At 48.8% G+C, this 25,564-nt stretch overlaps 1 protein-coding gene across 3 annotated transcripts in view; it reads right to left on the bottom strand.

Annotated features, from left to right (window-relative positions):
• The window catches only part of KIRREL2 (kirre like nephrin family adhesion molecule 2), a 61,200-nt gene that overhangs the window by 11,079 nt on the left and 24,557 nt on the right, over positions 1–25,564 (bottom strand). For all 3 annotated transcript variants that reach the window (XM_081018757.1, XM_081018756.1, XM_081018755.1), the window contains exons 2-10: positions 11,552–11,701; positions 11,246–11,395; positions 8,054–8,211; positions 6,040–6,190; positions 4,900–5,005; positions 3,534–3,682; positions 2,006–2,133; positions 1,403–1,529; positions 880–980 (exon numbers count right to left, since the gene is read on the bottom strand). In XM_081018757.1, the coding sequence (XP_080874883.1) occupies positions 880–980; positions 1,403–1,529; positions 2,006–2,133; positions 3,534–3,682; positions 4,900–5,005; positions 6,040–6,190; positions 8,054–8,211; positions 11,246–11,395; positions 11,552–11,701 (1,220 nt within the window). The remainder of the gene's footprint in view (positions 1–879; positions 981–1,402; positions 1,530–2,005; positions 2,134–3,533; positions 3,683–4,899; positions 5,006–6,039; positions 6,191–8,053; positions 8,212–11,245; positions 11,396–11,551; positions 11,702–25,564) is intronic.

Genomic DNA, 25,564 nt, shown 5'->3' with positions numbered 1-25,564 from the left:
TGTATAATAAAGAAATAGTGAAATTCAACTTGAAACTATAGTGAAAGCTGCCAGAGCTTGCCCCAAGATGGGCAGGAAAAATTGCACACATGTTTTAAGAACAGCTATCCAATAACCGCTGTGCCTATGTAATATTATGTACTTCCAGAGGGCTAGAAACCTGCATACTCTTGATTTAAAAGTTGAGATTTCCAGAATGCTGAATTCCTGAGCTTGCAAAGTGCTACTATAATAATTTATAATAATAATTCATTATTTATAATGCGCCCATCTGGCGGGGTTTCCCCAACCACTCTGGGGAACAGAATTAATGATAATAATAATAATAATAATATTTTAAAAAATGATAAAGCATCAAACATTAAAAACTTCCCTAAACAGGGCTGCCTTCAGATGTCTTCTAAAAGTCAGATACAGCAGTACCTCAGGTTACATACGCTTCAGGTTACAGACTCCGCTAACCCAGAAATAGTGCTTCAGGTTAAGAACTTTGCTTCAGGATGAGAACAGAAATCGTGCTCCGGCAGCGCAGTGGCAGCAGGAGGCCCCATTAGCTAAAGTGGTGCTTCAGGAGAAGAACGGACCTCCGGAACGAATTAAGTACTTAACCTGAGGTACCACTGTAGTTGTTTATTTCCTTGACATCTGATGGGAGGGCGTTCCACAGGGCAGGTGCCACTACCAAAAAGGCCCTCTGCCGGGTTCCCTGTGGCTTCACTTGTCGCAGTGAGAGAGCCACCAGAAGGCCCTTGGAGCTGGACCTCAGTGTCTGGGCTGAACGATTGGGGTGGAGATGCTCCTTCAGGTATACTGATGTACACACAGGTTAAGGGACAAGGAACAGCAGGTCTGGAAAGGCTAGCAGACTGAAGCACTTACTATCCTATCGGGAGGTGGAACGCTCCCCACTAAGCACTCCAGCCGTGCCTTGGTCCCCACCGCAGTCTGCTGGCTTGGTTCTGCGCTGATAATGGGCGGACCTGGAAAGAAGGACACAATCAGGGCAGTGTTCAAAACAGAAGAGGCCCTTTCTCCCCTCCCCATCCCTTAGTTGCTGTTTTAGAAGGCTACAGGAGCTGGCTATGATTTGGTTAAAAAGGGAGTGTCTCAGGTGTAGAGGCTTGCAGATTTCATCAAGGCTCCTTCCTATCTTTCCCAGGAAAGCAGGGCATACAGCTCAATGGTAAAGCATCTGCCATGCATGCGGAGCAGAAAGATCCATGGTTCCATCTCTGACTTTTCCAGGTAGGAACAAGAAGGACAATGGTCTAAGCTAAGCCAGCTTCTTATGGTCCCCAGGCAAGGCAAGCTGCAATCCTATCCTATCTTTGCTTTGCTCTGCTCCCTTTAACAGTCTTGCCACACCCGGCACCCGGTCCCAACGCAAGGCCAGGCCCCTCACCGTTCACAGCCAGGGTCACCTCCTTCTCCGCCACTCCAATGCGCGGCACAATGGCTTTGCACACATAAACGCCGGCGTCTTCCTGCGTCACCGCCTTGAGATGCAAAGTGTTGCCGTTGCTCAGTACCTGTTGGTACAAGGAGTTCTGGTCTTGGCTCTCATAGGACCAAAGGAATCTTTCCAGCAGGGGTGGGGAGTCTCTCTCCTCACCCCAGTCCCTGCGGGTAATTTGTTGGGGGCTGTATGCTGGCGATGGGCGGGGCCAGAGGCAAAGTGGGCGGGGCATCCTTCACTCTCTTGCCTTCTGTGTTTATAGGCAAGTGAAGCAGTGGCAGGTGGGCCTCCGAGATCTATTTCTTTTCTTCTTCCAAAATTTGTGTAATTTGCAAATTACAATCCCAGAGCTATTTATTTTTTTAACTTCCAACTTTTGGGGAAAAAAGGGGGTGGAAATTGGCATGATTTGAAAGTTGCAAGCAAGTTCAGAGTGCATGGGCTCCTGGTGTAAATCACTCGCCGTATTAGACTCTTTCTATTTCATATTTGTTTCTCATTGTTGTTATAATAAAAAAAATGTGAACAGGGGGCTGATGCTGCACTTACCACACTAGATCCTTTCTTGGTCCAGGCCAGGGTGAGAGGCGGATTCCCAGTCCAGGTACAGGTGAAAGAGGCGTCTGCACCAATGTCAACCGTCAGGGGCTTTGGCTGAGAGACGAGGCGGGGTCCGACTGCAGACAGAAAGAAAGGGGTTGCCAAGAGTTAGTTGAATGGAGCGGCTGACCTTCAGCCTCAGTCTCCCTATCTGCAATATGGGAATAACGATACTGGAAGTATTGATACTGGAAGATACTGGAAGTAGCTACCTTCTGGAGGTTTTGTAAGAATCATGGCAAGAGGGTATAAGAAGCACATTGACCTTGTAAATTAGGGTTGGGGTGAAAATTTAGAGCTAGTGTCTGACTAATCTATGAGCATCCCTGCTTGAATTTTTGTGAACAGGGCTGAAGCAGACACAACCCATTCTGAGCAGGGTTGTCACACTCTGAGCCAAGGTCAAGTCCATCAAAGGACCTATTTGCAAACTGAAGGAAATGATGTTTCCAATAGCTTGCATAGGGGCACTTCCAGCAGGGCTGATCACAAAATAACGGTTGCTGTCTGTGTGTATATGTGCAAAAGCTTAACCCCTTGCAAAGTGGGCTATCCCCTCCCACTAGAGCATCTGTTTTTGCTGGAACAAGGCTTTTTGCTGGAGCAGAGAGAGGTGGGATTAATAGTTGTTCCACACTGACCACCCGTAATATTTCCAAGTACTCAAAAAACATTCCAATGTTTGTGAGAGCACTCAAAAGTGATTGCTTGCAACGCACCTCTTCATCATTTCCAAGGCAAACAGAGGTTGTTCATCCATCCTGAATGTAATTCCAAGGATTCCTGTCATGACCTACACTAGCCAAACACCAGTTGGGCAAAACAGGATGGCAAGGGACTGTCTTGAGGTGAGAGCCTGCTAGTCCATTATCTGAACTTATCACAATTACATACCCTAATTACATTACCCATAAGCAGAATAAACCTTGGGAGACCCTCTGTCAAACTCCATTTTAGGCACATTGAAAGCTGCCTTCCACAAGGCCAGGCCGGGGGTCACCAATTTTCTTGGGACAGTGGGCACGCTTTGGCCTTTGAGAAAGTGCCGTGGGAGCAAAATGGCTGCCGGTGTGCATGTGGCATTGTGACACAAAATGGCTGCTGTGAAGGCCATGTCGGAGCGGCCAAGCAAGTTCAAGCAGGAACGGAGCAGGAAGAGTAAATGTCTTTTACACATTGTGGATTTTTGAGGGTGTATTGACTGAGACTTAGGAGATACTGGTGGGCACTTGCAGTTGTCACACTGGTGACCCCAGAGTCTGGCAATTTATCCACCCTGCTCAGTGTTTTTCACTTGGACTTTCTCTGGCATTCTCAGGTCTCCTAGAGGGGTCTTTCCCATTGCTCTACTTCTTGATTCTTTTAAGGGAAGATGGCGGGGGCTGACCCTGGGATCTTCTGGGTGCCAAGTGTGTTCTCTGCCACCGAGCTACGCTCCCCCCCTATCTTGGGATCTGGAGCCACATCCGTTACTTACAATGCACATCCACCAGCGTGCTGACATTGGTGCTGCCCACAGCGTTGGACACCTCACACGACACAGGCTCTGTGAAGAAGGACTGGTCAACCGTTGCCTCGTAGCTGTCGCCATTGGCCTCCGGAATAGGCACACCTCCTTTCGCCCACCTGTGAAGAGATGTGTGGTCATAGGAGAGATTGGCACAAGGGATCCTTTATGAGGAAAGGTTCCCCTACGTCAGGGCCAGGGACATTCCGGCTCATGGGCCAGATGTGGGTCGCAAGGCCTCCCCATTTTGGGCCACAAGGCCATTTCCCCCTTAAAACTATGCCCATCATATGTGACACCAGGTGCAGGGCAGGTGGGGATGCAGCTTCAGAGAGCAGGATTGAACTCCCCACACACCTGCTGACACATGGGGAGTTCAATCCTGCTTACCTCAGGTGCACCAGCCAGTTCCCAGTACCTGAACCCTGCACAAAGCAGGATTGAGCCCCCTGATGTGTGGAGAGTTCACTTCTCCTTTGCGCAGGATCTCCGCTCATCTCGGTGGGTCAGCTTGGACAGCTGGGTGTGACAACCCACTTGTCAATCACCCAAAGTCAATACAATGTCAGGTGGTTGGTTCAGCCTACCCATCAAAGTTGGCCCATTGTAGGAAGGGAAGATCTCTGACCCAATGGACCAAAAAAATATCCCCCTCTCCTGCCCTGTGTGGAATGCCATACAATGCTGGGGAATCTTTTATTTAGAAAGCAGGTGAATAAGGAGGGTGTGGGGACTTGAGAGAGATATATAAAATCATGCGCTGTGTGGGGAAAGTGAACCGAAGTTCCTCTCCCTCCCCGGGGCCCATCCAATGAAGCGGAAAGGTGGGAGATTCAGAATGGACAAAAGGAAACGACTTCCTCACACAGGGCAGAGTCGAACTGTGGAACTCTCCGCCACAAGATTTGGAGATGGCAACCAACTTAGGAGGTTTAAAAGGGGGATTAGGCAGATGCTTGGAGGGTCAGGCTGTCAGTGGGTACTAGTCATGATGGCTATGCAGTAATGCCAGTGCCTAAGAAGGCGACAGAGGGCCAAATTGCTCTCATGTCCTGCATTTGGGCTTACAGAAGGCATCTGGCTGGCCACTGAAGGAAACTGGATGCTGGACTAGATGGACCTCTGGCCTGATTCCCCCGGGCTCTTCTCTTCCTTTGAAACACGAGGAAGGGGCAAGAACCACAGCAAAAGAAAGCAAATACACTTTGCTGTCTTGCTAACCGGCAAGCGTCAACGAGCATGCCATCTCCAGTGTTGCCATTAGAGGGCATCCCAGTCACACCATTGCCACTGCATGATTCTGATGGGCAGGCTGCCTGCTCTTTCTAGCCCTTACCTGTAGCCTGTCACTTCGGGGTTGGAGGTGGCCGTGCAGAGGAAGCTCACTTTGCCACCCTCGGCCACAGTTTGTGGCTGCACCGAGAGCATGACAACCGGTGGATCTGCAAGATGGAGGGAGAGGAACTGATGAAAATCCTGAACATTTATTTCCTTTAGTGTAAAGGCCCCAGTGACCTGGCTAAGGGATCCCCAAAAAGTAAGGTTTATGCCTTATTTCTCCCCGAGGCCTTTATCCCAATTGAGAAATGGGTACCAAAGTTTGTGCCTATAGGCAGCATCAGCTTGGGTCTTTTACTATCCATCGCTGCATCAGCTTAGCACCCTTATTATCAACCTATGTGGTGTCTATTAGCTGTTCCACCTGGGTACAGTCAGTTAGGCTGCTGCCAAGGCAGGTAGCTAGGATTCCACATAGCTTGCTCCTCCAGGTTTCCATGCTTTCAGAAGCCCCAAGCCACAGCAAGGTACCAAGAGCACTGCTTCTGCAGGACATAAGGACTCTAGGGGCGGCTCCAAGCTCTTATTTCATTTGGGCCACCCCACAGTGACCTAGGCCCCATCTGGGCTATGCATTTAAAGCGGTATCACAGCACTTTAAACCGTACTTTATCAACGATGCTGAAAGTTGTCAGCAGGCCCCTATTCCCCTCACAGAACTACACACAATTCAGAGTGTTCCCTGGGGAAGGGGATTGACTGTTCAACCCCTCTGGGAATTGTAGATCTGTGAGGGGAATTGGAATCTCTTTTGACAACTCTCAGCACCTTAAAAAAACCACATTTCCCAGGATTCCTTGGGGAAAGACGTGGTTGTTTAAAATGGCACCGTAGCGTTAATTTACAGTGTGAATGTGGCCACGTTTATTGCACCACAAAGCCACCCTGCCTTGTGAAACAGTTCCGTTTCCTCCCTTCCCAGCTCTCCTTCAACACAGGAAGCTGCCTCCCTCATACTGAATCAGACCACCAGCTCAGAACTGCCTACACTGACTGGCAGCACCTCTCCAGGCAGGGAAAACGCCCAGCCACAACTGAAGGTGCCGGGAGATTGAACCCAGGAACTTCTGCGCGGAAGGCAGATGCGCTGTCAGAGAGTCCCACCCCTTCCTGACAGGCCCATGCCCTGTGGGCTCACATTGCACATTGAGGGTGACCGTGGTCTGCTTGCCGGCTGGGGCTGCTGGGTTGCTGACTCGGCAGGTGAACGAGCTGCCCATGTCCCTGCTGCTGGGGGTCAAGAGGAGGGTGCTGACAGCCACTTCTCGCTTGCCGTCGTCCATGAGGGCCTGCAGGAGAGGAAGGAGAAGGGTTTCCATGTTGAATATTTCCTTGGATAGCCACTCTCTGGAGACAGGGCCTCTACACACACACACACACACACACACACACACACACACACTCTTTTCTTTTCCCCCCAGCCTGCATCTAGTATTCATTTACTGGATTTGTATACTGCCTGTCCGCCAAGGCACCCAAGGAGATTTACCATTTTAAAACCCTAAAATGAATCCATTATATATCAAATGTAGAGCAACAGAGTCCTCTCTGGCCAATGGGGAGCTGGTGGCATGTGTGCTTTGTGGCCTAGGCTCCCTTGCTTCTTCCTTCCCTCAGGGAAGGCAGGTCTAACATTACTATTTGTGAAGGTGTGAATACAACAACCAGTGGTTGAAAGCTTGTATATCATCAGGTACATTTCACAGAATGCCGGGATTGGTCGTGTCTTCTTGTTCAAATGTACACTGAGTGTTGGAGCCAAGCTTGCTGCTGTACAATGCGTCTCGCCTATATTGAAATAACTTTGCTGGGCTTTGGTCTGTTCCTGAGCACGATTCAAAGTGGTGGTGGCTTAACTGAGGAAACTGGACTGAGGAATCTGTGGCCCTCCAGTGGCCACTGGACCACAACTCCTACCAGCCTCAGCCGGCATGACCAATGCTAAGGAATGCTGGGAGCTGTAGTCCAACCCTGCTTGTAGAGCAGTAGACTCTTAATCTCAGGGTTGTGGCTTTGAGCCCCACGTTGGGTGAAAGATTCTTGCATTGCAGGGGGTTGGACGAGATGACCCTTGTGGTCCCACCCAATTCTACAATTCTATGATTCACTGAACATCTGGAGGGCCACAGGCTCCCCATGCCTGGTATGCTGAGATAGTCCCCTAATTGATATGGTCACAAAGTCCTGAGCCAGCCCAGATAAGGCAGGTTTGGTGTGGCAGTTGAAGTCCCCAAGCACAATCGACTGTGGGTTCACCAGCACCCCTCATGCAGGGGGCTACTGAGCAGTAACAGGGACGCAGGTGGAGCTGTGGTCTAAACCACTGAGCCTCTTGGGCTCTTGGAAGGCTGGCTGTTCGAATACCCATGACGGGGTGAGCTCCCATTGCTGTGTCCCAGCTCCTGCCAACCTAGCAGTTCGAAAGCACGCCAGTGCAAGTAGATAAATAGGTACCGCTGCAGCAGAAAGGTAAACAGTGTTTTAATGCGCTCTGGCACTCGTCACAGTGTCCCATTGGGCCAGAAGCCATTTAGTCATACTGGCCACATGACCTAGAAAGCTGTCTGTAGACAAATGTCGGTTCCCTCGGCCTGAAAGCGAGATGAGCGCCATACCCCATAGTCGCCTTTGACTGAACTTAACCATCCAGGGGTCCTTTACCTTTTACCTTTTTATTGGGCAGTGGGGGCTATTGTTTAATCTCCAGGACCCTAATCCTAACCCTAACTCTCAGAGCAACACTTAAAACCTGACATTAGTTTCTCGGTGAAAAATAAAGGAGAAATAACGGAGAAGGATGGAGTTACAATGAATGACAGTGACAACTTGTGTTTTTGCACCACCAAGAGCTTAGGAGAGATTTGGCCTTCCCAGTTTGTCCACTGAGGTCTCGGTAATACACATCAGGTCAGTCCTGTCACCCACAATTAAATTGTGGAGGAGCCTGCTTTTATTATGGACCGACTTGTCGTTCGGCAACAGCAGCATTAGGTGAAAGGATAAGTCAGCCCGACAACCCAGATTGTGCTGGACGAAGGGAGGGTGCTGGACGTTTCGCCAGGCTTACCCAGATAGATCTCAGACTTGCTGTCCTACTTTTGATCCCCCTCCTCTGCTTGTCTAGTTCTTTCCAACGCTCAGCAAAGTCTCACCTTGGAGTACACGGCAGACTCCTGGCGTTGCCCATCTCGGTACCAGCTGATTTCGGCAGCTGGCTTGGCCCCGGCAGCACGGCACGACAAGTTGTAGGGGATGTTGGATATCACATGCACGATGGGACCGTTCTGGATCTCGGGGTCATTGGGAGGGACTTGGAAGAAGACATGGAGAAGATAGGTTATCTGTGTTATCTGGTAAGGGGGCACTCCCAGGTGCAAGAGGTTTGGGTCACACAAGCTTCTCCAGAAAAACACACACAAAAACACTCTGGGCAGGGCAGAAGCAGCAGGAGAGAGTTTCCATCGGAGCCAGATTTTGTGAAGAGGGAGAAGTGAAGCACTTAATCATTTACTGCAAAACAGCGAGCAGCTTCCTGCCAGCAGATTTTCTGGCTGGCCCCCATTCTTCAGGGGATACGCAGCAAAACCAGCTTATCATGTATGTGGGTCCTTTCTCCAGAAAACCATTAGCTGAGGTCTACAGAGGGAGCAGCACTGCCAGGTGTGAGCAAAGCCAGATAGGATTGCAGCAAAGTCTTGGCTGCAGTAGCTGGTCCTTGGGTGCATCTTTAATATAGGGCTGGGGTGGGCTGCTGAACGCAGCTGGTGGGCTGGATCCTTACCTGCCCACACCTGCGACAAGCCAACTTTGACAGGTGGAAAGTCTTTCCCATCACCTGCTCGCCAGATCCTTTAAATGTGAGATGGTGGGGATAGAACCAGGAACTATGCATGCGAAGCATGAGCTTGTTCGCAAAGCTGGCATTAAAATGGCACTGAGATGTAGGCCTCTGACAGCAGCAAAGGGGTGTAGCTCAGTGGTAGGACACTTGCTTTGAATGCAGAAGGTCCCAGGTTCAATCCCCAGGTGGGCACATTGGTGGTAATGGGGCAGATGCGCGCCAACTCTTCACCACACATAGGAGAGTGAGCCAGAAAGTATATTTTTGATTCAGCCAAGACACAGGAAGGTGTGCTACAAAAGCAGTGAGTCAGGAATTCCTAACTAGTGGAGAGACGTCTTGAGTACCCCATAGGGATGGGGAAGAAATTCAATTCATCTCACATTTAAAGGCAAAGCTACCTAATTTGCCGTTTCCAAACGAGCCAATGAACTGAGGCACAGCTGACCTTTAAAATTCGCACAGCTCTGATTTTTGCAATGCAGTCAAGCCATGTGTACAAAAATGCCTAGATTAGGGTAAAGCATGTCTATGAATGGATATGAAAGTATTGTACAAAAATGAATTGTATTAGGGGACCTTGCTTGCAGAAATGCGTATATTTGTCAAAACAGCAGCTGTTAGGAGAAAGCCACACTGAAATTGGTGAATTTTCAAGAGGGCAGGGATTTTTGTTTTTGGCAAAAAATAATAATCTCAAATTGCTGCAGAAATGTGGGGAGCTAAATTCCAGACTGGGAAAAATGAGAGAAACTGAAAATGACCCATTTGTTCAGCCCTACTTCCCAGCAACTAAAAGAGTACAGGATTCGGCCTGGGCAGTGGCGCATCTAGCCACTTGGACACCTGGGGTGGCATGAGCGCCCTGCCCGAGAATGCCACACAAAGGGGGCGGGGCGAGGTGCCTGCAGGGTGAGGCAGGGCATGCCAGAATCCCAGTGCCCTAGCCATGTTCCACTCTGGTACCCTGCAGGCCTCTGTTGATTTTTTGGGCAGAGCAGAGCCTGCTGGTGCCCGAGCCACTGCATCACTCCCAGGAGAGACACATGGCTCGGGTGTGCTGTGCCCTGTGGCAAGTGCCACCTCCATGATGTGGCACCCAGTGCCCCACGCCCCCCAGCTACGTCCCTGGGCCTGGACTGGAAAGGCCCTTGTGGCTGTGTGCTGATAGGCTGTCACAACAACATATCCTCCAGCTCCATTTATGCTGCCAAGACACATCGATAGATTAGCAGAAAAGCCAGGAAGGCTTTGCCAGTATGAGCTCCAAGAAGCCAGAGCTGGATGCAGGAATTTTCGACTCTTGTTATATATTAACCAGGATTGTCTTCTCCCTGGTCCTGAATGGGGTAACTGTGCCCCTGAAGGACCAGGTGCGCAGCTGGGAGTCATTTTGGACTCACATCTGTCCATGGAGGCGCAGGTCAGTTCTGTGTCCAGGGCAGCTGTTTACCAGCTCCATCTGGTACATAGGATGAGACCCTACGTGCCCGTGGACTGTCTCACCAGAGTGGTGCATGCTCTAGTTATCTCCCGCTTGGACTACTGCAATGCGCTCTACGTGGGGCTACCTTTGAAGGGAATCCAGAAACTACAATTAATCCAGAATGCGGCAGCTAGACTGGTGACTGGGAGTGGCTGCCGAGACCTCATAACACTGGTCCTGAAAGACCTACATTGGCTCTCAGTATGTTTCTGAGCACAATTCAAAATGTTGGTACTGACCGTTAAAGCCCTAAACGGCCTTGGCCCAGGATACCTGAAGGAGCGTCTCCACCCCCATCGTTCAGCCCAGACACCGAGGTCCAGCTCCGAAGGCCTTCTGGCGGTTCCCTCACTGCAAGGTTACAGGGAGCCAGGCAGAGGAGCTTCTCAGTAGTGGTGCCCACACTGTAGAACGCCCTCCCACCAGATGCCAAGGAAATAAACAACTACAGTGGTACCTCTGGATGTGAACGGGATCCGTTCCAGAGCCCCGTTTGCATTCTGAGTAAAACGTAAGATGCGACTGCGCGTGTTGCGTTTTGCCACTTCCGCGCATGTGCGTGACGTCATTTTGAGCATCTGCACATGCGTGAGCGACGAAACCCAGAAATGACACGCTCCATCCATTACTTCTGAGTTGCCGTGTAGCATAACTTGAAAACGCTCCACCTGAAGCACATTTAACCCAAGGTATGACTGTAGCTGACTGTTAGAGGACATCTGAAGGCAGCCCTGCTAAGGGAGGTTTTTAATGTTTGATGTTGTATCGTGTTTTTAATATTTTTTTGGAAGCCACCCAGAGTGGCTGGGGAAACCCAGCCAGATGGGTGGGGTATAAATAATAAATTATTATCATTATCATTACTGAGGGGAGAAAGAACGGTTTTGAAAAACTGGATTTTAAGCACTCTCGAGCCTGAGCAACTCTGGTCAAGGATGGGACCGCCTTGAAAAGCAGGTGAAGTGGGAGAATCATGTCAGTGGTCCGAGGAATTAAGGGGGGGGGGAGAGAACTCACTGAGTACGGTCAGCTTGGCCCTCTGCGATCGCAGGGCGGCCTGAGTGGCCTGGCATTCATAGATGGCATCATCATCCAGTTCGGCGTAGTCAATCTTCAGGTTATGCTGCCCAGCAGATGCATCTCCAACAATGGAGTAGCGTGACCAGCCTGCAGCGAGGAGAAAAGCAGGTTGTCACGTAAGGTGAGTTTGCAGAACCCAGGATGCAAAGAGGCACCTGCAGCGCCCCCTGGAGTTGTACAGGTTTACTACAGTGACTAATCGCTACTGTACCCGCTTCCCTCCCAGTACCACGGCGAGCGTACCTGGCAGGTCTCTTTCTCCCCCCAAGGCCAGCCCGTCCTTGGTCCACTGCACCATGCCTCGGTAGCCCATCACCACGCAAGCCAGCGTCACGGACTGTCCAGACACAATCACCTGGTCCATGGGCTGTTGGAAGAAATAGGCGGCCAACCCTGAGGAAGAAAGAACAACAGTACCAAGGTGGTTAAGATAAAGCAATTAGGGAGAGATTCAGAGTTCAGTTTGTGTTCAAAGATGAACCTCCCACGCTTGTGCTTTCTGAAACAACACGTGCGCCGAAACACAGCCTTCCGTCGAGATCTGAGCTCCTCCGAATCTTGCGGCGCGGTTCTCCCAGCCCAGAAACGTCTGCGAAAACACATGTAGGAGGGTAACGTGTGCTTACAAGGGCACAGAGGAGTGAAAACAGAGTGGGGAAATGTGTCTGGGTTGGGGAGATTGCTTTGCAAACGTGTGTACGTCAGGCAAAATTGTACATGAAATTGTGCATTTTAGGTGAAATTCACCCCCAACACACACACACACACACACACACACACACACACACACACAGTGATGTGGAAAGGCAGAGAATGGAAGAAGGGGAAATGGAGAGAAGCTGAAATCGACAGAATTGCACATCCCTACTAGTGATGTGGGAGATCTGTGCCTGTTTACCCTCCTCCCTGGGGAAAAACCTGTACCCCAGCTGAGGTGAGTGCATGTCCCAATAACATTCCTCCTCCTGTTGGTAAATTCTTCTGTCTCTTTCCTTTTGTGGGAGAAGCAGCAAAAGCCACAAACGCACTGAGGAGACCTGGGAGGAGTGAGAGGGAGGTTTGCGAAGCAGGAGAGCAGGGAGGGAAAGCTGATAGAGGAGAGTTTCAATTTTTTGAGGCGCCGCAGGAGCCCCCGGGTCCCTGGCACTGCCTTATCTCCGCGCCACAGACTGCTGAGGTGCTGGTTTGGTGTGCTCTGCACATGCCCTTCAGCCAAGGAAGCCTCTGTTTCCACTCTGTGTTCCCACCGTCAAACAGCTTTCTTTTGCTCTCCCTTCCCCTGGCTCTAGGCAAATGCATTAAAAGAAACTTAAGAGGTGGCGTGTGTGTGTGTGTGTGTGTGCGCGGACACACACATGTGCGCAAGCAAGTAAATCACTGCACCCTCTGGGGTGCTATATTTGTTTTGGGTGGAGGAAGGATCTGGGGGTCAATAAGAATGCAGGAAACGCCCAGATTATGCGGGAATAAATCAGCATATCCCATTATACTGTCAATCCCAATAAAACAATGTAGGTTTTTCTTTATTGCCTGCTTTGCAGTTGTTTTTCATTTGTAATGAATGTATTAGGAGGATATTTTGTTTAGCTGTTGCTTGAAAATGTGGAATTTCCGTTGTATTGCTTGTAGTTCTTCATGTGCAATGGTTTATTCTGACATCCTGTTCAGCAGTTAATTATAATGTTCTGTAATGTAGGGTTTTTAAAGGGTGGGGTGGAGTCTCCTTCTTTGGAGGTCTTTAAGCAGAGGCTTGACAACCATATGTCAGGAGTGCTCTGATGGTGTTTCCTGCTTGGCAGGGGGTTGGACTCGATGGCCCTTGTGGTCTCTTCCAACTCTATGATTCTATGATTCTGTGGTCTCCCCCCATTGAATCTTTATTTATTATGTTATGAGGCTGTGTAGACACTATACCTTTAAGGCACATTTGGAACACGTTGTTTCCCTCAAAGAATTCTGGGCACTGTAGTTTACCCTTCACAGAGCAACAATTTCCAGAAACCGTTAACAAACTACACTGCCCAGAATTCTTTGACGGAAAGAATGGTGCTTTAAAGGCATAGCACATACACATTGTCAGATGTGTGCTTGTGGTTCTGTCCAACCTTAATCAGTAAACCCACTGAATGTAATGGACATCACTAACTTAGATTCATTCATTTTAATGGGTTGACTCAAGTAAAACATGGATACAATCCCAGTGGTGAAGCTACTTACTCCAGCACCGGAAGTGGCGTACATCTGGGGGCGTGGCTGGCACTCATCCCAGGGGGGCGTGGCCACGATGTCACCCCCCGGGTGGCATCTGGGGCAGACCGCCCCCCCGCCCCCACCTTTGTCCGCCAGTGTACAATCCTTACTCTTCCAACAAGTACATAAACTGTTTAAACAAAGAAACAAAACAGTCCCCTTTCATTTATTTTGCTATTTTGTTTATTTGAGAAATGCTTCAATAAAATTCCCAGAGCAGCTTTGCATAGGACCAAGGACTGTTTTTCCACATGTGCATGTCCTTTAAAATCCTGAACATGTTCATGCAGTCAGAGTGTCATGTCTTATCAGGGGCTATTACGCAAATGGATTTCAAGGATCGTACATGTGCCTAGGCAGCCGTGGATGATCTCCACTCCCTGCCTTCGCGCAGACAGTGGAACAGATCCATGCTGCTGCCCCAGAGACCACGGGCTCCTCCAGGGGACCTGAAGACTCAGCTTTCACCCTCATTTGCTTGCACAAAGCTTATGCAAAGGGTAGGCGGTGCATAGTCTTTTTATCACGCATTCGTTCCAATCCATTGGCAGGGAAGTTGTACGACAATGAGCTTTCATCCTGATTTGCTGGTACGGTGTTCATCATATGCACATTCCACCCTCCCCAGTGCATTTCCCCAACACTTTCCTAACTGCAAAAAGTTTTTTTTAAAAAAAATAAAAATAAAAGTGGATTTGTTGCAGTAGAGCAACAGAGCACTTTAATCCGGGAAACCAAGATTTCCAGAATGCACTTCAATCTCCTCTGCAAAATTCTAGCATTCTGGAGGTGACCCATGTGTCTGTGATGTGAAAATTGGATCTCTTGCAGAGCTTTGTTCTGTGTTAATTAGCAACCAGCTATATAGAGAAATGGAATTGTAGAGTTGGAAGGGACCACGAGCATCATCTATTCCAACCCCCTCCAATGCAGGATACTTTTGCCCAGCTTGGGGCTTGAACTCACAATCCTGAGATTAAGAGTCTCATGCTTTACTGACTGAGCTATCCCATTAGTCTATCTAGCTCAGCATTGTCTACACTGACTGATGTAGCTCTCCAAGGTTTTAGGCAAGGCATATTCGCAGCCCAACCTGGAGATGCCAGGGACTGAGACCAGTTTCCTATCGTGGTTTGAAATGTGTGTGTGTGTGTGTGTGTGTGTGTGTATAGTGCACCCAATGTAAGGGTTTATTTATCTCTCTTCAGTTTGGACTACACTTTCAATTTTGATCTTGGTGGGTAGATGACTTCTTTCTTCTTTGGTTGGGTCCACACTATGTTGGGTGAACTTGTTTCCCTTTGGAATCAATGAGGTGACTTAAGCCAGGGTTATCCACCTTGGGGCGGCTGTTGGCAGGATTCCTTCATTACAGGGGATTGGACAGAATGAGCCTTGTGGTCCGCTCCAACTCCACAAGCCTATGATTCCTCCTCCTTAGAATGGCCCAAGTGGAACTCAGCAGGGAGGAGGACAAACCTAGAATTAGTTGCTCTAGCTCCCCCTACTGATGACCTCCCTGCCTTGCGCACTCCCAGTCCCTCTTGGGTACCAGCCGCCCCTGCTTCGCCAGAAGGTCCCAGGGAGGATCACAGAATATAAAAATGCAGTTAAAACAGTAAAAGCAACACCAACCTGTCCATAACCCCAAAATCAATAATCCACACAACAAATCGCCAGGCAGATGCCAAAATCAATTCTCCGGTTTTCAACGGCCAGGGTAAAGAGGTGAATGGTATCATCTCTTGCTGGAACCACCGCTGGGCAGATTGTGGATGACAGGAGAGCAGCGGGCAGGAAGATACTTGTGGATAGTTCAAGGTGTGCCACACTGCCTCCCTTAAGTTACCTTCAGCTGCGGTGGAGGATAGGTAAAGGTAAAGGGACCCCTGACCATTAGGTCCAGTCGTGGCCGACTCTGGGGTTGCGGCGCTCATCTTGCTTTATTGGCCGAGGGAGCCGGCATACAGATTCCGGGTCATGTGGCCAGCAGGACTAAGCCGCTTCTGGCGAACCAGAGCAGCGCACGGAAATGCCATTTACCTTCCTGCCAGAGCGGTACCTATTTATCTACTTGCACTTTGACGTGCTTTCGAACTGCTAGGTTGGCAGGAGCAGGGACCGAGCAACGGGAGCTCACCCCGTCGTGGGGATTCGAACCGCCGACCTTCTGATCGGCAAGTCCTAGGCTCTGTGGTTTAACCCACAGCTTTTAGATAGAGCCAATGTGGGATAGTAGTGAAAGTGCTGGGCTAGGACCTGGGTGAGAACAGGGTTCAAATCCCCACTCGGCCATAAAGCTCACTTGGTCCGCTCTAAGGCTGCGTACACCTGAGACCTTTACTGTCAAAGCACTTCCTTTCTCTTAAATAAATATGGGCATTGTCGTATGCCCCTCACAGAGTTATGGTTCCCAGCAACAAACTGCAGTGCCCAGAATTCTTTGAGGGAAATAATGGGCTTCAAATGGGCAGTGTGTACACAAGCGCAAGTTTCCCTGCTTATCCTACCTCAGAAGGTAGTCCTGAAGGTAACAACGGAGAGCAGAAGAACCAGGCCTGCTGCCTTGAACTCCTTTAGAGGAAAGGCAGGATGGAAACGTTGCAACAAGTAAATAATAAAATGGGATTATACAGTGGTACCTCAGGTTACATACGCTTCAGGTTACATACGCTTCAGGTTACAGACTCCGCTAACCCAGAAATATTACCTCGGGTTAAGAATTTTGCTTCAGAATGAGAACAGAAATTGTGCTGCGGCGGCGCTGGAGGCCCCATTAGCTAAAGTGGTGCTTCAGGTTATGAATAGTTTCAGGTTAAGAACGGACCTCTGGAACGAATTAAATACTTAACCCGAGGTACCACTGTATTTAACCCAAGGTACCACTGTACAAATGCACAGAGGACAAAGATCTCAATGCTTTACCTCCAGAGCTATTGCCCTCGTGTTCTGATTGCAGCCTTCCCATAGGCATATGAAGACAGCGAGAAAAAGAGGCAAGACTAGATGATGGTCTGATCCTTTGGGCCGATGCAGCAGGGCCTCTGCTTATTGTTCCTATGTTATCCCACTTATGTATTGGGGGAGTATCCTTTTTCACAACTCTCTGTGTGTAAAGATCCCCAAAGGGGATTTGCTAGGTTTGCTTGCTGAGGATGTCATGCTCCGTTGAATAGCTCGTGGTTTCCTGCTCAATTGACCATTAAAGAAACAAGAGATGCTTAAATAGATATTTTAGAGAAGTTTCCCCAGAGACTGCTGATCCATATAAAGCTCGCTTGCTTATTGCAGAGTGAACTTGTGCAACCCTGAGATCAGGCCTATCCAGGAGTCGGGAGGACTGATCATTCATTAGTCAGGGGACTAATGAGAAAAACCTAACACTTGCTTGTCTGTAGAAAATGCTCTTCAAGCCGGTGTTCTTTCGATGGACATTGCTGTCCTCAAACTAAGAGAGAGAGGAGCTTGCTCAGGGGACAAATTGTGGTACCTTGGAACAGCCTGCTTCAGGAGGTAGTGGAGGAGAGGTTTTTAAGCAGCTGCTGAGAGATGTCAGGGATGCGGACTTCCTGCATCAAATGTGGGCAATTACTGAGCAAGGTGAGCCCATGGCCTGACTCTGCATAGGGCAGCTTCTTATCTTCCAATGGCTGCAACATCCTGTCGTGGTTCAGACACTATAAAACAGATCCTTACTACAGTGGTACCTCTGGTTAAGAACTTAATTCGTTCCGGAGGTCCGTTCTTAACCTGAAACTGTTCTTAACCTGAGGTACCACTTTAGCTAATGGGGCCTCCTGCTGCCGCCGCGCCACAGCCGCATGATTTCTGTTCTCAAACTGAAGCAAAGTGCTTAACCCGAGGTACTACTTCTGGGTTATCGGAGTCTGTAACCTGAAGCGTCTGTAACCTGAAGCATCTGTAACCCGAGATACCACTGTATTGCTAGAGATAACATCCAACACATTCACCCATTTGTAAGATTGTAAGAATTACACGTATACTGCAGTTTCACTTAAAAAGCACACAAAGCAGATACGTGCACACACACATATGGTGATAAACTTCAGAAAAACGTAAAATTATGTAGTTAGCAGACCACCAGCTAACTATTGCAGATAATATTTTGTCTTTATTATCTGCATAAGCCTGGTAGCACAGAGACGTTTTCAGCAAACGTTTAAAGGTTAATCTGGAAGACGTCTCCTGAATCTCTATTGGAAGAAGCTTCCACAGGACTGGAGTCTGTGACTTGAAAGGCTCGGTTTTGTGCCAATGTCAAATGAGCCTCACTAACTCAGGGGAAAACCAGCCTTGCTTCCTTGGATGGTCTCAGTGATCAGGCTGGGATATGAGGGATCTGAAAGGCCCTAAAGCTGCTCAGGGTAATAATTGAGCGATACACAGGGATGGGTGAATCAGCCTTAAAAAGTTGGGTTTTGAGGCTCTGCAGAAACAGCCTTTTCATTCTCCTTCCTTCTTACTGTGGCCAGAATATAGCATGGCAGAGTGGTGTGAGTGTCAGATTAGGACTGAGGGGAGACCCAGGTTCAAACCTGCAGGAACTTAGATAATCTTGGACTAAGCATTCTTGTTCCACATGATCTACCTGACAGGGCTGCTATGGGAATAAAATGGGTGTGTTGTGGGGGAACCCATAAGATGGGGAGGGGTGGAAAGGTGAGATATAAAAGTAAATAAATAGATTTAATGAAAATGTATTGTTGTGAGTTGGTGCCTTCTAGACACCCTAAATTCCTGGGTCTAATAATAATAATAATAATAATAATTTATTTATAACCCACCCATCTGGCTGGGTTTCCCCAGCCACTCTGGGTGGCTCCCAAAAGAACACCAACAACAACAATAATAAAAAAGCAACAACATCAAACATTAAAAACTTCCCTAATAGCCGTTAGAATTTAATCAATGCTTGGAGTGTTAAAACCAGGAAATAGCTAGACCCTGAGTATTAGACTCATGTGCACTAGACCAGACCCATATGGATAAAGCTGTGTGCTAGACGATGCTAGTCCCTTGGAATCAGCATGTGTCAAGGGCTAATTATGCCAGGCTGGCCTCCTGGGTGAGGTGATAGCCTGGGGATGGGCCATTAGGACAACACAAAGCTCCAAAGATGTGAGTTAGGAGCTTGGGGAGCAGTTATGCAACAGGGAAGCAGAATGGAGCCAGGGCATGACGGCTGATGTCCATCTGGATCCTAAGATGTGCCTACGGAGGAAACAATCCTCTTGCGAGTGTAATGCTGGGAACCTCTCCACCGTCAGCTCAGGTTGTATATATGTATAAATAAACCATATATCATGAAGACACTGCAGTCTCTGCCGTACCTCATTTTCCAAAAGGAAACATGGACCTAGGGTAAGTCTGCCTGGAACCCCTGGAATCTTGCAATGCTTGGAGTTCGGGGTGACCTGCAATAGTATTTCCCCTTCTATACATGAAGCAGAATCTCCCCACTGCTTCAAACATATGGTACAGATGCGCCTTTCTGCCCAGGTTCCCCCGAACCCATAAGATCGGACCCTGTTTAATGTGTTTCTGAATGCTTTTAAAGAAAGAAATAAAATAAATGTTGCTGGTTTGCGCACACACACTCCCTGCTGAAAAGCATATCTAGTTGTTTCAGCACCCAGCTTTTGTCCCCCCCCGCCCCCCCGCGCCTTCCGCCCTTTCGGCCACTGGGAGACTGTTAAGATCTCCGAGGCTGAAAGAGCCTTTATTGGCACACAGATCCCTCCATCTTGAGACTCTTATCTCCTCACTAAAGCCTGCTTAACTGCAATCCAATAACGCCAGGCCTTTGTCCTATTGTTTAAAAGTTTACCCACTAAACGAGGGTCTGAATAGCACGATAATCCTCTCAAGAGGGTCAAGAGGGCTGAGACATGGAGATGGAGCCAGAGACAAAGGGCTGGGAGAGAGTCAGAAAGGCAGGCTGGTCCAACCACCCCAGGGGAATAGGGGATCTGATGCCGGCTGGAACAGGGCCACCAAGCCTGGTACCAACCTGAACTCCCCGTCTGAGCGCCGACTGCCCAACCATTTTCTAAAATTGTGTGTGTGTGTTGGTGTGTGTGTGTGTGTTTACAGCAAGGAAGAGAAGGACCCTCTGTACGGCTCTGTTTCATCGCACTCACCACCCAAGGGAGAACACTTTTTGATCTCCAACACCTCACTTACAAAACAGTTCTTAAAGCAATGAAACAGTGAAAGGACCAGACCTATTTTTACGGGGGGGGGGGGTGTTTGTGCGTATTACCTCCTGAGCCCTCCCCAGGCACAAATGGGGCACATTCTCTTCTTCCATCGCAACTCACTTCTCACACCTGCTCCTCTGGATTGGATGGGGCCACCAGGGAAATAATAAAAAGTGGGGGTAAATAATAAAAAAGTGAGAAGATGCCCCTGAGAGAGGTGGAGAACCTCAGGCTCAGGGGGGCTGAATGTGGCCCTCCAGGTCTCTCTGCCTGGCCCTCATAACTCTCCCCAGGCTGCACCCTTCATTAGCTGTGCTTTGCATGTTCCTTGAGTGTTTTTCCCTGGCTGAAAGGTGTCCCTGAATCCTGATAATGCTTCTTGCTTGTCTGGTTAGCAGAGGAAGAGAGGTACATGTATGTGGGGGAATTAGCCACATGTTGAAAGGTAAAATTGGCATCTGTTGCTGCTCTCCCTTTTGCCTCTGGCCCTGCCCACCACTGGCATGTGGCCCTTGGAAGGTTGCTAAGAGGAGAATATGGCCCTTGGTCTGGAAAAACTCCTGGAATGTCCCACTTTTCCCTAGGACACCTCTATTTTCAGTGGTATGGAGTTATGCGACCCCCAAGCAAGGCGATAACTATTAGAAGACATCAGAAGGCAGCCCTGTAGATGGAAGTTTTTTAATGTTTATTGTGTTATTATGTTTTTATATATGTTGGAAGCCACCCAGAGTGGCCAAGGCAACCCAGTCAAATGGGTGGGGTATTAATAAAATAATAAGAATGAGAATAATGGAATAGGATGTCCCTATTCTCATCGGAGAAATGTTGGAGGGTATGCGAGGGTTGTATCCAAAGCCAATCCTACTCTGAGCAGATCCCTTGAAATCAATGGACTTGACTAACAAAAGTCTGTTCATTTCAATGGGTGTACTCTGAGCGGAACTGGATACAAACCCCAAGGGTGCAAGCAGCTTGCCTTGCCTTCTCCCTCGGGTGCAGTTCAGATCCAGAGGGAGACATCTGAAGGCAGCCCTGTTTAGGGAAGCTTTTAATGTTTGATGCATTACTGTATTTTGATATTTTGTTGGAAGCCGCCCAGAGTGGCTGGGGAAGCCCAGCCAGATGGGTGAGGTATAAATAAATTATTATTATTATTATTATTATTATTAGTGAGTGAGCGGGTAGTGGGGAGAGCAGAGAGGTGATGGGCACATTCAGGGACCCTGATGAGGTCATCCTGCCCAATGGGACCACCCAAATATCCGGAGCCGACACTGTTTAATAGCCTGGCAAATTCATTCATTCACCTCTCTCTCTCTCTCTCTCTCTCTCTCTCTCTCTCTCTCTCTCTCACACACACACACACACACACACACACATGCTTCCTGAACACACACACACAGCTGCAGGGGACACTCCTGCCACAATCCCACAGGGGGGACTCCATATGGGCTCCCATCTGGTGACATTCGAAAGCATTGCACCATTGCAAGGGAGCCTCATGTAGGGCAGTGTGACTCCATCTGAACGGCAGGGTGGATGAGCTCTCCTCCTGACCTTACCACCCTCCCGAAACCATCACTTCCCTTCGTGCCCTTTTGCTGGTTGGGGGGGGGCGGCCCCGCTGCACAACTCCAGTTCTGGCAAACGCCTTTCCTTTTTGCCATGCTCCCCACGGCTGTTGGGGTGCCGGCAGACGCCGTTTGTAAATAGCAGGCAAAGGGGCTGGCGAGAGGGGAAGAGGCAGAAACTGGAGTGCAGTGTCAGGCAGAGAAGAACATTCATGGTTGGTGGAGAGATTCCCTTCCTTGAGCCACAATGAGCCACTAACTCTCCAGTGCCAAAGCGTGCCCAAGACTGGAGACTTCCAAGCAACCTTTAAAGGATGCGACACCATTTCTTTCTTTTGGGATAGTTGTGAGACCATGGGGCTAGCCGGCTGGGCCACAGCTCAGGGATAGAGCATCTGCTTTGCTGTAGTATTACCAGCCTGGATAGCTCAGCTGGTTAGAGGGTGCTGCTGATAATGCCAAGGTTGCAGGTTCGATCCCCAGAAGGGACAGCTGCATATTTCTGCATTGCAGGGGTTTGGACTAGATGACTCTCATGGTCCTCTCCAACTCTACAATTCCATGATTTTATGATTCTAGGTGTGCAGGAGGTTCCAGGTTCAATACCCAGCATCTCCAGGTAGGGTTGGGGGACAGCCCGAAAGCCGTTGCCAGTCCGTGCAGACAATATTGAGCTAGATGGGCTGTTGGTCTCCTTTAGGCAGCTCCTCATGTTGCTAAGACTGAGTTCAAAATTTTGCGTAGGTTTGGGATGGAGGGGGGTGGTGGTAAAGAGCTACAAAGCTATAGTCCTCTTTGGGCATCCCGTTAGTCACACAATTCCCATCACGTTGAAGTGGAGGCGGGGATGAGTGTGCCAGCCCTGCCCCCTTTGCCAATGTCCCTGCCACCCACAAGGAGTGGGAGCCTGGTCTACTCATAGCTCATCCCTGGCCCTCATCTACTCATAGGCCTTCACTGTCACCCACTGAGAGGGGGCGCCTGGTCTACTCATAGCCTGCTCATAGCCAATTTATTTATATATATATCACAATTCCCACAAAAAACATCTGTGCGCAAAGATGTTCAGGACCAAAACAAACAGTCTAAATACAGAAGCGCAATAACACCTAATAAAGAGTCTAATACCACCGCTACAACCTAACGCTAAAAATAAACAAATCCACAATTAACCAGCGTACATCAGAACCAAAGGGATTGCAGAGTTCACCAATATGTAAATTGAAAACATCCCATAACTTCACATCCAAAAACAGCCCATAGCAACCGCCCACTCCTAGGTTCCCTGCATGGAACAGGGTTAAGGGGACACGGTTTTACACTCATTACACATTTTAAACAGGGATTGTTTATTCAAGGAACCATGATATCTAGAAACTTTTAAGATGTAAACACTATGGTGTGTCTGATCTGTGCTCTGTTTTAAACCAGGAGTGCACCGTGTGACTTTGTGAGACACATGCTTATCTATGTATTTCACAAAAAGGTATACCCCACTTGATTGTGAGAAACCTCAGGGTGGTTTACAAAGAGATAAAACAGTAAATTCGAGAGAAATGCACAACCATACATTAAAACGTACGAAAGTTAAAATACTAAAACAGATTCAAATCACTTCAACTTTCTAAGCACCTGGGTAGGCTTGCCCAAACAAGAATGTTTTCAGCAGGGGATGGAAAGAGTACAATGACGGCGCTTGCTTGATTTCAAGTGGCAGGGAGTTCCAAAGTTCAGTTGCTGCCACACTAAACGATTGAATTCTCATAAATGGGTATTGAGTCGCACCTGTAATAGTGCCAATTCAACCGATTGAAGCAGTCGAGTGGGCACATGTGGGGTAAGGTGATTTCGTAGGTAAACTGGTCCCATGTTTTTAAGGTCTGCATATGCTAACATTACCACCTTGCAACATCAGCAATCAGTGCAGCTCTCTGAGCCCATGTCTTATATGCTGACAAGGCCTCACTCCTGTCAGCAATTGTGCTGCAGCATTCTGCACTAGCTGCAGTTTCCGGATTGTACTTTGTAACTGCACTTTCTAAGTAGAATTGTGTTTCCTGCGTCCCTGAGGTTGGGGGTGCCTGGGTTCTGTTATCAGCTCTGGAAAGGGAGAGACCAAGGCTTTACCTTTAGAAGTTGTCAACACCGCAGGAATAGACTGCGAGGAGAGACAGAAACGGCTGTCATCTGGCTAGGAGACGTCCCTTTGTTATGAGAGCCGTCTCCATACACAAAAAGATACCACTGCAGCCAAGATTAGAAATGGGTGAACTCTCCAAGAACCTGCCTTACATTCACCTGGAAACTATCCAAAAAATTTTTTTTCTGGGGGAGGTGACAATCAGAAACACTCAGGTAATTTCCCCAAGCAAATCTGAGAGTTCAGAAAAAATACCCTCCCTCAAAAGCCAGCTGGCCAGCTCCTCACCAACACCCAAAACACACCTCCCTTCTTTTACCCCCCTGCACACATTCACTGCTGCTGCCACAGCTTCAGGGAATGGGAAGGGAATGTATTTTAGAGTGGGTGGAAGCGGGTGGCACTGTGGGTTAAACCACAGAGCCTAGGACTTGCCGATCAGAAGGTCGGCAGTTCGAATCCCCGCGACGGGGTGAGCTCCCGTTGCTCAGTCCCTGCTCCTGCCAACCTAGCAGTTCGAAAACATGTCAAAGTGCAAGTAGATAAACAGGTACCGCTCCGGTGGGAAGGTAAACGGCGTTTCCGTGCGCTGCTCTGGTTCGCCAGAAGCGGCTTAGTCCTGCTGGCCACATGACCCGGAAGCTGTACGTCGGCTCCCTTGGCCAATAAAGCGAGATGAGCGCTGCAACCCCAGAGACGGTCACGACTGGACCTAATGGCCAGGGGTACCCTTTACCTATAGGTAGCTTTGGGGGAAGGAAAGCTTAGCAGGGATGGGCCAGGGGAAGCCATGAATTCTTCTTTGATTTAGATTTTAATCTGAGCCCAAGAAGAACAGAGAGGGGGACTTTACAAGCTCAGCTCTCATTTAAGGTAGGTTTTTACAAGTCCTTGGAGTTGCTTCTTGAACTTGAGAACTTTGTCAACATCTCTAGCTAACATTTCTTCTTATGCCCCCCCCCCTCTTTGCCAGTCCTGAAACAGCTTACATCATGGATGGGGAACCTCTGGCTCTCCTGATGTTGCTGGGCCAACTCCCATGAGCCGCAGCCAGGCTAGCCAATGATCAGGGATGATGGGAGTTGTAGTTCAACAACATTTAAGAGTGGCAGGTTCTTCACTGGATATCACAATTCTGCTGCCCTCGGGTCAGAGAGAGCAGCATAGCACCCACAAACAAGTACACTTCATCTGGCAAAAACACCTAGGGACGCTTTTTCAGGATCCCCTAGACCAGATATGGGGTTGTAGACAACCAAGTCTTACTCAGAGTAGACCCATTGAAAATCATGACTCTATCTTAAGTCTTGTTCATTAATTCAAATCAGTCTACTCTAAGCAGAACTAGCATTCAATACAACCCTTTGTCAGAACTGTTGTACTTGAAATGCAAGTGATGAGATAGAGAGGGAATGAGAACAGAGGGTTGCCAACTTTTTGTACTGGATGTGCCATAGAGTCATCAGCTCTAAAGGAATTTCATAGACTGGAGATAAAGCTCAATCACTGGCTTAATTGCTGCCAATCAAATGGCTGTTAAAAGACACAGAGGTGGGTCAAAAGCTGACAAGCCTACTCACGGGCAGGAGGAACTGTAGCTCTGGGAGGGGAATAGGGAGGTGGTCTCCTAACCACACTCAGCACCTGTTAACAAACTACACTTCCCAGAATTCTTTGGGGGAAGCTGTGACCGTTTAAAGTGCTACGATACTACTTTAAATGTAGGGTGTGAATGCAGCACTGTTGAGTGGAGACTATTCATGGTCCCATGAGGAGGCGGCATAATACAGTGGTACCTCTGGTTACATACACTTCAGGGTACAGACTCCGCTAACCCAGAAATAGTATCTCGGGTTAAGAACTTTGCTTCAGGATGAGAACAGAAATTGTGCTACGGCGGCACGGCGGCAGCAGGAGGCCCCATTAGCTAAAGTGGTGCTTCAGGTTAAGAACAATTTCAGGTTAAGAACGGACCTCCAGAACGAATTAAGTTCTTAACCTGAGGTACCACTGTAGAACTTTATGTGACTCTCAGGCTCTGAAAAAGTTGCCCTGCCTTTGGGCTACAGGG

This window comes from Podarcis pityusensis (genome assembly GCF_964106645.2).
Source record: "Podarcis pityusensis genome assembly, chromosome: 8".
Taxonomy (NCBI): domain Eukaryota; kingdom Metazoa; phylum Chordata; class Lepidosauria; order Squamata; family Lacertidae; genus Podarcis; species Podarcis pityusensis.
This window is presented reverse-complemented; position numbering and strand designations above follow the sequence as displayed.